The sequence below is a fragment of the Pseudorasbora parva genome, chromosome 17 (assembly GCF_024679245.1).
Source record: "Pseudorasbora parva isolate DD20220531a chromosome 17, ASM2467924v1, whole genome shotgun sequence".
NCBI lineage: Eukaryota > Metazoa > Chordata > Actinopteri > Cypriniformes > Gobionidae > Pseudorasbora > Pseudorasbora parva.
Window position 1 is genome coordinate 24,933,699 of NC_090188.1, and position 14,407 is coordinate 24,948,105.

The 14,407-nt window shown below is 38.4% G+C and overlaps 1 protein-coding gene across 1 annotated transcript in view; it reads right to left on the reverse strand.

The window, feature by feature from the left end:
• Positions 1-8,731: 8,731 nt before the first annotated feature.
• The window catches only part of trip11 (thyroid hormone receptor interactor 11), a 29,018-nt gene continuing 23,342 nt past the window's right edge, over positions 8,732-14,407 (reverse strand). Inside the window, exons 20-22 of the mRNA XM_067421139.1 lie at positions 12,237-12,359; positions 12,015-12,153; positions 8,732-10,045 (exon numbers count right to left, since the gene is read on the reverse strand). Coding sequence (XP_067277240.1) covers positions 9,822-10,045; positions 12,015-12,153; positions 12,237-12,359 — 486 coding nt within the window. The 3' untranslated portion in view covers positions 8,732-9,821. The remainder of the gene's footprint in view (positions 10,046-12,014; positions 12,154-12,236; positions 12,360-14,407) is intronic.

A 14,407-nucleotide genomic window follows, 5' to 3' on the forward strand; every position in this document is an offset into this window, starting at 1 on the left:
CTTTTGTCTATTGATTAATTGGGTTTGGAGTATGTTTGGCAGCATCTAGCAAGCCAGATGCGGACTGAATTCAGCGGGGAAGACTGAGGCACTCTATCAGAGCTTTTTGGCATGGATAAAGAAAAGATGATGGAGTCAATAGTCACATTACTACACTGTCACACTCACTCAAAACAACTAAAACTCAACCGTTCAGTTTCAACAGTGAACTTGGGCTACAGTGTGGCAGAAAGGGAAAAGTTTTTCGAGCGATACATCAGTTAATAGTTCAGTGGGCCGTTAAATGCATCATCTTACTGAACATTTCTTTAATGACTCATTCATTAGAATCTGAAATGCACATATTTTCAGACTCGGGGTGATCAAAGCCTGCCAGATTAACACACCCTCTAGGCAAAAGCCCATTTGGGTGGAGATCTTGAGATATAAAAAAGGTTTAGACTTGATCTGACGCTGATAAAAACAGACAGCAGAGTTATGACGGTTCAAATGTACACAATCTAACAGTGGGAAAAATGGCTGCAAGGAATGTGGGAGGCTGAAGCAGGTGTTCCCCGGTGAGGGCAGGGTTATTTTGTCTGGCTTTGTGAGTGCTGTGTGAACAGCACTCGCATTAAAATCTGACACCTGCTTACATTCACCATGTCCCACACCTTGAAAGTGTTTCCACTTTCTAGTGCAATGGATTTGCTTCAGAGAGCACCACAGATACTTTCTAGAATTCAAATGTACCATTTAAGCATAGTAAGTGTTAACATAGTGTATGTTAGTATAAAATAGCAGTAATACAGCTGTTTTAACATGTTGCAGCATAATACACCATGATAACAGCATCAAATTAATGCCTCATTCATTGTTTGGGTATGATTTAATTGTAATAATAAAAGCAGCTAGCCTGGATGCCAGCCGAACTTAGCCCCGCCCAAAAAGAATTCTGACTAGAATTGAGTATGACCACCTCAGGTTAAAAAGCAGCATCTACTACATTCTAATATGCTGATTTGGAACTCAAAGTAACATTTCTTATTACTATCAGTGTTAGAAACACTTCTGATGATTAAAGTTTTTGTGGAAACCATCATACTTTTTCCTAGATTAATGGATGATTAGAAAGTCCAAAGGTTTTTTTGTGATAATGCAAAGTCTTTACTGTCAGTTTTGATGACAGTATTTAATGCATCCTTGCTGAATAAAAATATAAAATTCTTTAAAACAGACACAAACACACACAAAAACACTTTAAGGTAGTTTACGTGATGTCTGACCTACAGGAAAATTAACATCTTCACCTTTTATTCAAATATTATTAAAAAATTAAACATTTGCTAATGTGTGGTTGTGCTGGCAGTCAATGCAATGAAACACCAAATTGCGCAGACGTGGCCAGGCTCTCATACAAAGAAATTATGAAAGCATGCAACTAAGTATTAATAACATGCTTATGTTGTAGCAGAGGTGGGATTAAGTCACACGTGCAAGTCACAAGCAAGTCTCAAGTCTTAACCTTCAAATCGCAAGCAAGACCAAGTCATTTGTTGTGACAATCAAGTCAAGTCGAGTCACTGCTTTATGTCAAGCAAGTCAAGTCAAGTCATAACTTGGGTCAAGCAAGTCACTGGCAAGTCATAGGAATGTTCGATGATTTAACTGAATTTATATATTAAAATTAGCTATAACTACAGTAGTTATAAGGACTATGGGAGTTTAATTTGCAACAAAAAATGCAATATGCATTTCTACCCAAAAAATGGTGTCAACATACAGCTGAGTTGTTAAAGGGTTAGCTTACCCAAAAATGAAATTTATGTCATTAATGACTCACCCCATTCATCTTCATCTTTTAAGATATTTTATATTTAGTCCGACAGCGTATCGAAGTGTATGCACACTATACTGTCCATGTCCAGAAAGGGAATAAAAACCATCATCAAAGAAGTCCATATGTGACATCAGTTAGTTAATTAGAATCTCTTGTAGCATCGAAACTTCCCTGTTTGTTTTCAATCCTCAAATGAAGATTCAAATGGTAATGAATCAGCGTATTGATTCATGATTTGGATCGCGTGTCAAACTGCTGAAATCACGTGACATTGGCGATCCGAATCATGAATCAATACGCTAATTCATGACCGTTTGAATCTTTATTTGAGGTTTGAAAACAAACCCGGAAGAGAAGACAATGCTGAATAAAGTCATAGTTTTTTCTATTTTTGGACCAAAATGTATTTTGGATGCTTCAAGAGATTCTAACTAACTAACTGATGTCACATATGGACTACTTTGATGATGTTTTTATTCCCTTTCTGGACATGGACTAAATATAAAATATCTTAAACTGTGTCTGAAGATGAACGGAGGTCTTACGGGTGTGGAACATTAGGGTGAGTCATTAATGACATAACTTTTTGGGTGAACTAACCCTTTAATACAATGAAAATCTAATCATTAAAAATAAATAAATTAAAACTGCATAACCTAAAATGGAAATGTAACTGAAATTAGGCCAATATATTGGGTGAGATACATTCTCTTTGTATTTTTTGATAATCCTCCTCCTAGTCCTGTACAGCGTGACCAGATGATGATTAATATTATAATTAATAAACTTAATGAACTCAGATTGTGTTTATGGCTCACACCCTGACGTAGGCTCATTAGCCACAACACGTATGTGTCCAGTACTTGTCACCTGTTTTTTTTTTAAATTTATATTAAAGCCATGTTAAAATAAAGGCTTTTTACATTTCTTCAATAATATTTGAGTGCTTCGGATTATTGATTTTTATCAACTCCTAACATGTCCAGACAGGGGCGTAGCCATCATTTCAAAAGTGAGGGGGACAAAATGTCAAGTGTTAGGCCTATACCCGTTTTTGACCCGTCTTGCTTAATTAGCTTAAAATTTTATTTATGTAAGCTATCTGGGTCTTTTTGACCCCAAATGAAATTGCTGGGAAAATAAAATAAATAGACAAAATGTAGCTAATATTACTCCCTTAAATCATGTTTTACTAAAATGTTTTCCGTGTGAGCAGTTGGCTGGATTTCGGCATTTTTAATATAATTTCAATAAATGGGAGAGTATAAAAATGACTTTTTGTTACAAAATTTGTCAAAAATCAGCTCCAATGCAGAACACAGAAATGGTGGAGTGACTTTATAAGCGTCTAATCACAAACACACTGACCATTTTGCTTGTATGTCAACAGTTTACTAGAAGCATAAAACTGAGCAAAACTATGTTATGCGAACATAAGAGCCAGAGCAAATACTTCACATTGTGTCGACATTTTTATATAGAAACAATACAGAAACAAACAATCTGAGACCGAGATACTAACACCGCGGATATGCCTTTATCTCTCTCTCGTACACACACACACACACACACACACACACACACACACACACACACAATTACGCAGTCGAAACGCAAAACTGGTTGATTTTTTTTTCCAACAAGATAAATATGCAGTTATCCATCTTTGTGGAACCCAAGTCGGATACCACATTTCAACTTACAGTGCTTGATGGTGTCATAGTGAAGAGGTTTTTTTTCATCATTGCTGAAAATGATTGATGCAGCGCGACCCGGAACGCACCCAATCTGGCAACACCGTGAGCGCGAGTACGAGGCGAGCATGTGCGCGCGGTGTGATCCGTTAGTAAATGATTAGCATGGAAACTTTGCGTAGGCAGCGCCCTCCATGTTCATTCACGACTGTCTCCTTTAGCGCTCTCTGCTTGCCTGCTGCGTCACGAGGTTAGGTCGCGGTGCGTTCAAAAAACGATACTTATTTACACAAACAAGTTATTTCGAGTCATTTAACTCAAGTCGGAGTCAAGTCTCAAGTCATGAATGTCAAAGTCAAGTCGAGTCTTTTATTAATATTTGTCAAGCAAATGAAGTCCTAAAATGTGCGACTTAAAGGTGCCCTAGAATAAACATTGAATTAACCTTGCCAAAGTGAAATAATAAGAGTTCAGTACATGGACATCTCATACTGTGAGTTTCAAACACTATTGCCTACTTCTTATGTAAATCTCGTAAATAAAAAACACCATGGAAAAAAAGTACTTCTCAACATAAACCCAGCAAGTGTTTGGGATCATTTATATGCACGCCCCTAACATTTGCATCTGTCCGAACATGTTCAATGTCAGGCGGAACTGCAGATAAACAAACTTCTCTCATGGACACATGTTCCAAGCTGTGCAGGAGACTTTTCTACCCCTCCCACAGATAAAACTCTGATATTCTCAGATACCACAACAATTTAATTCAAGATCATTCATTTATTCGGCCCATTTCAAGCTTCACTCAGCATCTTAAACTGAAGAAAGTGGCAATTACAACTGTATTTCTGCAAGCAGTAAGTATCGATTTTATCCACTTATTGACTGTTTAAACAATTTCTGATTAAATTGAAAGTTTCCTAGAGAGACAGCATTGTCTAGATAACACAAAATGCTTACAGTAACAATAGGAGTACCATACGAAAGTACCATACAAAACTAAATAGTGTCTAATGAAAGGGTAATATTATTTTGTATTTCAAAATACAACCGTAGATACAAATGGAGATTGCTGAAATGCAGCTTACTTGTTTACAAGAGAGTAGGGCTGGGATAAACGATTATTTTTTAAACGATTAATCTAGCGATTATTTTTTCGATGCATCGATTAATCTAACGATTAATTTTTCCTGTCCGATTCGGTTACGATTCGATTCGATTACCGATTATCTCCCCATTAATTGCCTAATAGCAATTTATACATGTTGATTTAATTATCTGAATGAAAAAAACGAATTCCTTAACATTGCAATATATGTTTATTGCTCTTAAAATTCCAAAGTAAGACTATACAAGAGCAATGCATTCAATAAAACCTTGAAAACATAAAGTAGGCTACACACACACACACACACACACACACACACACACACACACACACACACACACACACACACACACACACAAATAAATAAGTATTAACCTACAACAAAGAAACATATTATACGATTTTTCTATGTATGCAACTCAGCCTACAGGCTATGCCCATCGATTAAATATCAACAAGTTGGTTAATCAAATCCGGGGACACACTGCAAGCGTGAGCGTTTCGGCTGCGTGGCGTGTCCGTTTTTGTTTCGGCTCCCATGTAAACAGGTTGGAGTTTGCACACTGCCTGTGACGCGCGGAAAACGCGTGCATGCTGGAAATAGAAGAGCGCCTATTTTTCACGTGTGTTGGGAGCGTCTCCGGGCAAAATAGAATAGGAAAAGATGTTTATATATCATTTTGACACGAATACATATTATTAAATTACATTTTCATGTTTGAAAGTCTGTAGCTTTACATAAATGCAGATATAGGCCTAATTGTAATAATAAAAAACGTCAATTATCGATTTTGAAATATTGCAACTGTCAATACACAACGAAATATTCTGTAGCCTATTTTGCCGTCAAAACCATAGATATGTGGCTACTCCCGACGTTTTCTTTGCTGTATCAGTAGGCTATTTATGTTTAACATTAGGAATAGGGCTTCCCTCCGCATCAATAGCAGCAGCAGCGCCGCGTCAGACACGCTTCTAGTGTGCAAAGGCAGAGAAAACGTCACGCAGCCCCGTGGCTGACCCGCAACAGAAACGCCACGCGCATCCGCGGCATGACAGTGAAAAAAGTTTCATGTAGAGTGCATTATGGGCGCCAATACTCCGTTTAAAACCGGAATAGTCCTGGGATGAAACTGCTCACTTAGAGGATGGATACCCTCGGTCACATCAGCGCGATTAGACATTGAACATTTTAAATTTAAAACAGCTTATTATGTAGGTAACGTAGCCAATGTGTCTGATGCTTTCACTTGATGCAAACGTTTGTTTTTGTGATTAAAATACATCAAATATTACCAAAACATCTGTCTTCCTGTTTGCAGAAATTTGTTTATGTAGCCGTGACAACAAAACGCGTGCGCGCATCCCTGTGATGCTCCGTGCGCAACGCGCGCCAACCCCATAGACTGTGGCCAACCCGCAAGCCTTGCACTTCTGAAAGTCTGAGAGCCACTCGTGTTGCTACCATAGATATACATAATAAATAATATACTTAATTACATAATATACTTTATTATGTACATCTATGGTTGCTACTACTCTCCGGCGCCGCCATCTTTATTTTGAGTCTGACGAATCGACGCGCATATTTTGCGTCGACGGTCCCAGCCCTACAAGAGAGCTTGCGTGCATATTGGTGCCAGATTGGACATGTTTAGGTAAAACACCGGATAGTATGAGTTATTGTCACAGAAGAGCTCTGTTTGGGGGATTTAAATGACTGAAATCTGGCAACCTGAAGCACACAAGCTTTCTCACGCGTAGATGATCTGAAAACATCAATAAACAAGTAGGCTGCATTTTATCAATCTCCATTTGAGATGTTTTGCTTAAAGTGTCATTCAGTCAGTCTGTGTTCTGTCAGCATGGTCAGGGCTCACAAGCCACTTTACTGAACTGCTGTGAACTGTGAGCTGCTGAAATAAGCCAATCAGAGCAGAGCTCAACATTAATATTCATGAGCCTTCTAAATAAGGCAAAAACAGAGCATTTCATCCTAGGGACAATTTATAGGGTTGTAAATGGACCTGTAAAACTGTATCTGGACACATTTTGCCCTTAAATAAGCCACATACCCTCTATGTAGATATCAGAGAACAATTTAACATATTGTTTCAAATCATTCTAGGGCACCTTTAAAGGTGCACTATGCAACTTTCCGTCCACTAGAGGTCGCCTATTCAAAACAAATGCGTAGTTTGATGACGCAAAGTTTGAGCGCAGCATCTTGGGACATGTGGTCTTCACCTCAAAGCCGGTGGGAAATAGGACTTGGGCAGAAATCACGTTCATGCATGCGGTTAAACGTTACTGTAGTGTGAAGCAGAGCAGGAATGAGTGGTGTGGAGCTGAGTTTGGCCGCTGGAAGGATTGTTACACAAATACCCGCTTCGCGAACATCGGGACTTTTATCATGATGGGACGGGACACATTCGCCGGGCACCTGCAGTATTTCCACTCTTCCGGTTATGATTATGAGGTAATGCAGCTCTGTTTATCATATTAGATACATTTAAGTGTGTTGAAAATGATATGACGTTACTCTGTGCGTTCACTTGTTCACACTGCTTAGGGTAAAGCACTCCTGCCAAATAAAACCCGAAACCGAGGGTAGCGCAGATATGACACAATTGAAAGGGCACCTTCCTCAGACGCTATGCTGAAACGTCCCGGTCCTTAGTTAAAATAGCAATTTCTCACAATTTACAAATAGTTGGAAACATTTGTGATATTGCAGGTACTCGACTGAACAAAATATATAACACTGGCCTAGTGGTTTTTTGGATATTTTACTGCAAAAATACTACATAGTGCATATTTAAGTCTGACTGGAGTCAAGTCATGTGACTCGAGTCCCCCACCTCTGTGTTGTAGTCGATGTATGCTTTTTCCTGAGTTGTTTGTGAGCTCTTTTCTTTTTTTGCCAAATAATTTTGTCAGATAAATACATTAACCTAGTTTAGGTGTTTTGTTCTTCCCTCATATTTAAAACGGTGGTTGCATGCGATTTCACTTTTTAACTTTAGTTAGTGTGTAATGTTGCTGCTTGAGCATAAACAGTATCTGCAAAGTTACAGCGCTGCAAGTTCAATGCAAACGGAGATATTGTCTTTTAAAGTTGTGGCAGATTATTACCTAAAAAAACTGAAATCAAGCTGCCTCCGAATCTATTGTTTGCTTCACTTCCTGTCTCCTGAGAGACCTTCATCTGATTGATTTTGGAAGGCAGCATACATGTGAGGTGCCTTCAAGCACAAAATGCTGCCTATAGAGTCATTGTCTGATGAGGCAGCGAGGCAACGAGTCAGCTGCCTAAGTTTTCATAAACAGCCTGTGACTTCTGCCCATAATGGTAAGGGGCGTGGCTTCCAAGCAACCTGTGCTTGACACTTCAGCCATTAAAAATACATGAAACTACATTTGGCCATCTAAGACCAATCTAAGACCATTGCATTTTTCGGAGGGATGGGAAAAAATATAGGAATAAAAAATATTTTCCTCATATTTTGATGGTTTAATCAAACTTGAAGGGTCATTAAAACAAATATCCCCTCCAGACATCACTTTTGGCCACAACGGTATATCCACAACTGGATATCAATATAGATTTAAACTGGTTAAATGTGCCAAGAATCTACGCACCAGATTACAGAGAAGCAGCTGTATTAGACGCGGTTACACTACAATTGGAATTCCAGACAGGGTTTTCCCAAGAGAAATATTGGGAGAGACGGACATTCCCTTTTGAGGTTAATCTGGTTTGATAATGCTCTACACCACTGCCTCCATAAGCACTTTTAAATTACAGCCTTGCGATTACATAGTCTGCAGGAGAAAGAAAGAAAAAACAGACGCAGAAGATCACCAAACCCCTATAAGTCTCGTAGAATTTATGGAAATACAATTTTAGGATTAGAGGATTTACTAATTAATTACCAAACAGCTGGAGTTCCTTTTGCATAGTTATCATGAGATGTATTTCTAAAGAAAAACACCAATTATTAGAATGGAACCAAAACTTAATATTGAAAATTGCATTTGAGTGCACACAAAAAAGTAAATACATTAATACATTAAAAAACAAACATAAGAGAGAAAATGCAAATATATATAGAGAAGAGTTTATTCTGAAGAAAAGAGAAACACTGTTGTTGAATATCACTTTCATGAGCTATCTTTCAAAACTTCAAAAAGATTGATCAACTTTAAATAAACCAGCGCAAAATGTATAAATGTATCCTAAATCTATATAATCAAGTGCACCAACTGTTATGAAAGATATAGTAACCAAAAAGAGAATTACTAAGGCAATTTTCTCTATTAAAAAAAACAAAAACAAAACAAAAGTCCACTTCTTCATATTAGGCCTCACAGAGATGGGATTTTTAAATATTTGATTGGATCCCGTTGAATCAGGGGTCCTGTTATAATGTAATAACACCAATTTTAAAATGTACAGGTTATTTTTACACTTTAATCCTTTAATTTCTTCTTATATGTCCGTAATGTGTGCAATTTCTTTTCCAAATTTTATATACATAATCTTTCTTTCTACCTTAGAAAGATTTAAATATTTGAAAAACATTTTAGCTTGTCCCCACTGCATAAGCAGTAAAAAATATAACTGATGTACAAATAAATAACAACTTGTACTGCATGGGATCATGTGCAGCAGTCGAAATCCAAGATCAAATGTCACTTCTTGATTAACTGTTATTGTACCTGCCACACCAAACGGCCAACCATTCATAGCACTCAAAACGGGAGGATTTTGAAAGAGTAGGTAGCGTTTTTGCAGAAGTGGAAAAGGTTTAATAAATCCATTTGTGTAGTGGATGCCAGACAGCATCAGACAGTCTCTCAACACACTAGAAAAACATTAAACACCTCTCTGTCTAAAAATGAGAAGCTGAATGTTTGCACGGCATTAAATAAATGTTGGGAGAATGCCACATATTCGATAATGTAATCTTCCTCAGTTTTGAAACCGAATTTGATTCTGTTCAACTCTGGACTCATTTTAATCAAATTTAATGAGCACGGGCAGACCTTAGATGCTTTATCTTTTTTATTCTAATGGCAATCAGCCATTTTAGTAAATATTTGAATCTGTGACATGGCCCAGTTTCTGTTCCATCTGCTGGAACGTAGTGTCCTGATAAGCTAAAGTGCTCTGAGTGGCAGTACAGGTGGAGAATCACTGCTTGAGTAAATCTTTCAGCACGGCCCCACCGCTGGCCTCAGCTGACACGGGTACAGGTGTGAACGTTGGCAGGGCGTCTGAGATGGGCTTCATAAGCAGGTGGCCCCCAGTACCTGCAGTGCTGCCTGGACCTGCTGGATTGAGGAGGGGTACGGCAGCAGAACGGGGTGCCAGGAAAGGGTTTGAATCCCCAGTGCGCTTACCTGGGCCTGAAACACCTGAAAGAACATGAGCAATATTAGAAGCAAAATGATAACTATAACATTTTCTAGATTAGTGTCCACACCAAGGACAAAAATACTGCTTACACTAAGTGCATGCTGTCTGTCGCTTTAAATGCTGAAGCTCTTTAAAATTTTGATTGGCTGTCAATGTTATCATCATTCATTAGAATGAAAAAATAATTCTGAAAGCATTTTTATAATTCCTATTTTGATGTTGTGATGTGTATAGTTGCATCGTGTACTAAGACCGATGGAAAATGAAAAGTTGCGATTTTCTAGACCGATATGGCTCTTATTCCTGCTTAAAGCTACACTGCGTGATATTTTCCCCCATCTTGCGGTGTAACGGTATATAAACATGCAGTGAATAATAGTTCTGCTCTTCTCAATTCTGATTTCGTTTTAACTCCTACGGTGGCCGATTTAGTCCAAGATTAACATGGCAATCCCCCTCTTCACATTCGACACGTTGCCATCGAGTGTTAAAACGTGAAAGGCGAAGCTTGAATTTATGGTATGTCCCTCTTTGGCTAATGTACTTTCAAGATGGAGGGGCAACATTCGAACCCCTCACCCGTATGTATTTTCAAAGGCATATTATAAACTTACGAGAATACTTTATTACTTGAAAGAAGTAAATATACATTAATGAGCACATATATTTTTGAAAGAACTAAGTGTTTTTAGCTAAGAATAAACTAAAAAGTTACACAGTGTAGCTTTAATAATCAGGGAACTTTGCTGCCGTACCATTGGTCAACATAACCAACGTGACAACTTGCTTGCACAGAGAGCGTGCTGGGGACTATTTGCAGGCGCTGTGTAAAATAATTTCACCGCTTTTGATTTTCTGTTTGTCTTAGTACACGATGTAACAATACACATCACAACATGTAAATAGGAAAATGTTGCCATTATTTTGTCACTTATTAAGCAGTAGGCTACATGGAGCCATTTATCTCTAGTCTTTGTGCTAAGCTAGGCTAGCGGTGGGTGTGTCAGACAGAGTTATGGCACACACGGAGAAGATAATAGTATGTATAGATTTATCGAACTCTCAACTCTCTTTGAAGTCCCAAAAAGTTGGCGTGCTCCTTTAAAGCTGTGGTGTGGACAACCATATTCTCAATATAATTAGATTGATTAATAAAACTTTATAGTTATTATAGTTATCATCCTTAGTGTGAATGGGCCTTAACTCAAAAAATTCAAAGTTGAATCATTTTTATTATGGACAAACTGATATTGAAATTAAGCGATATTTCTTTTCATGTTATGGCTGATAACTGACAAATGGTTTATATATAATTCTATACTATGTCTGAATAAATTAAAAGGAAAAATGTAACATTAAGGGCCAGATTTACTAGAGCAAATTAGTGTGAGTGCAATTCCAAAAAAGCACCAATGGGAGTGGACAGTTCTGTGCGTGAACTAGTGATGACGTGCATATTAAAGAACATAGAAGCAGCCGGATCATTTCCATAATGACCAACAGTAAACATTATTTACTGTCTTGGTTTAAGACAGTAAATAATGGCACAAACATCAGTAAATTTACAAGTGCAAACATTTGTAAATCACCTTGAGTATACTCATCTTATTCATTTAATACATTTTGCGCGTGAAAGGGACACTCCCATAAATAAGGTTAGCTGCAAAAATAACCCTGTCCACACCTTTTCAGCATTAATTGACCACTGCACATCTTTATTAAATCCTGACAGTAGTATTTAAATGCCAAAAGAGGGTTTGCGCTGTGCATGCTGTTAGTTAATCTGGCCCTAACAGTGTTACTTAAATTAAAAAAGTTTTAAGAATTAAATGTAAAAATAGGGGAAATGATCATGTATATTCAAATATCCACTATCAGCTGATACTGATATATGGGCCAGTATCAATAAAAAACACAACAACAATGGTCCAATATATTGTGAATCCCTTTTTTTCTGTGACATTATACCTGATGCAGGTGCGCTAGCAGTACTCCGGCCAGGTGGGGGTGCACTGAGAGGCTTGATGTCATAAACAGGCAGTTTAGGGGCAGGAAGTGCAGGAGTAGACTCTACCTCCAGGAATTTCACGAACATCTCAGAGAAGGACTTTAAATATAGATACTAGTGTAAGTGGAAGATGCACTTGTGTAATAATGTTTGTGTGTGCATGCATTAGTATATGCACCCACCGAATTGAGGTTCTGTGTGTGTGTAGGCCTTTGGGGGGTGTTGGGTACACTCTGAACAGCTCTGCCTCCCAGCCAACTCGAGACCCATCCGGTCATCCCACTCTTGCCTTCTTCTTGTAACAACTGCAAAAGAGAGAACAGTCAGTAAGTCAGTTGGTCAGAGGGAGTGTTTATGTGTGTGTGCCGTCTTTGGTTGCGTAAGAGAGTTGTATTTTTTTCCCCTCTCACTAAACAAGATAATTGTGCAAAGTTCAGAAAAATACTGATACAGAACTTTCCCTCTAAAAAGGAAAAGGGTGTCATCTGAGCACCCGGGCTAGAGCAAGTGAATGCTATCTTCTAAATAAAACCACTGAATCAGACTTTATCCAAGAAAAAAAGCAGACCAGAATTATTTTTAGTCTTTAGAGTTGTAAACAAAGAGGTCTTGAGTGGAAACTAGCATAAAATATGTTAAAAAGGTGTGGGGAGGAGTGAAAAAAAGAAAATATGGGTAAAAATGGAAAGTGGAGTATGTGACCCAGAAACACAAACACTCACTCTCTCTCTCTCTCTCTCTCTCTCTCTCTCTCTCTCTCTCTCACACGCACGCACACGCGCACACTTTTTACTTTCCTTCTTTCTCTCTTCTCTTGGGGCTGTTGGGTAATTCTGCTCACCACTTGCGGAATAGTTGGAGTCTCTCCTGCCAGACCCCAGCCTACTTCTATGGGATTGTGGGTAAGGAAATGCTTTAGATGCAGGATTGGCATTGGCCCATCAACTAATTCCGTATTTGTCCGTTTCCCAGTCTCTCTCAGAGAGTCTGTAACTCCAGATTTCTACATATTGTCTGGTCATCTCCTATTGCTTACTCAGTATATTAACGAAAAAATGTAATGAAAATGGTGATATTCATGAAGTCATGTGTGATTCATGAAATGTTTGCATGCTGCCAATCCTATCGTACAAATAATCGTATATCATACAAATAACCAATCGTCATTTAAAACAATCGTCATTTAAATATCAGCTCCTAAAAATGTACTTTTAAGAAGCCTCTCCACTGGAGTTTATGCCATAGAGAAACCCGGGCAAGAAGAGGTAATGAAAGAGAAATGGATCGTCCTCCAAAAACAACAATAACCTTGTAAATGCAAACAATTACTTTAATTGTATCTTAAATATCGGTAAATAAAATGAAACATTTACATTTTATAAACACTATAGTGCAATTTCCCTAGCCTAGAAATCTAGACGCACCCTAGCGGCAGCAAATCTAATCTGCCCGCGAGTGTCGTCTAACAACTCTCAATACCCTTCTGAGCTGTATTCGCCTAACTCTTGCTGGGCAAATCACATCGTGTATAGAGTCGGTTGGCGGGGCCATAATGACGACGGCCGAGTTGCGTTTGCGTGCTTCTAGTAAACACAGAAACTGGAGTTAAGCTTTTCTCTGAGAAAAGAACGGCACTGAAGTCATTCTTAAAAAGGGAAGATGTGTTCGGAGTTTTGCTGACCGGAAACGGCGAATGTTTAATCTATCAACAACCTCTGTTTCACCTTCGTTGCTCTGCTTGGTGGTAGTGCATACTATCACGTGCAGAGGGAGTTTGAAAGACAACCGTTTACCCGCCCCTCGGATTGAGCTGTCAATGGTGAGTTTCCAGACCAAACATCTTGATGTGGGTCTGGCTTGTCAGGCTACAATTTCCCCTCACTCCACAACAAATCATTTAAAAGGGCCATCTCATGTTAATCTTGAGTACTTACAGTAGTATTGCATACCACACATCTAAAAAATGTCTTTAGTTGTATTAGATTTATAAAAGACAGATAAACTGTAATGATTCTTTCTAAAAAAAAAAAGCCAAACACTGGGAAGCGAGGCGTGCGTGGAGCTAAAGAGTTGCACGCGTGCACAAACACACATCAATGTACACGATATGGAGTAGAGATACGAGTGAAATATCACTTCTGGCGCTTGCATAAACTACGCCAGATCGTGTACAGACCTAACTCACCGGAAATGATCGCGCGCTGAAGGCTGTTGGACAAAAATTATATAAATACTGTTCGGCTTCTCACACAAACCGATCGTTTCGTGTCTCAAGACATCAAAGTGTTGTTCACAAGCCACAGGGTTTAATATGGATTTGTATTTGCATGTTTTTTACTCCTATAATTCTCAT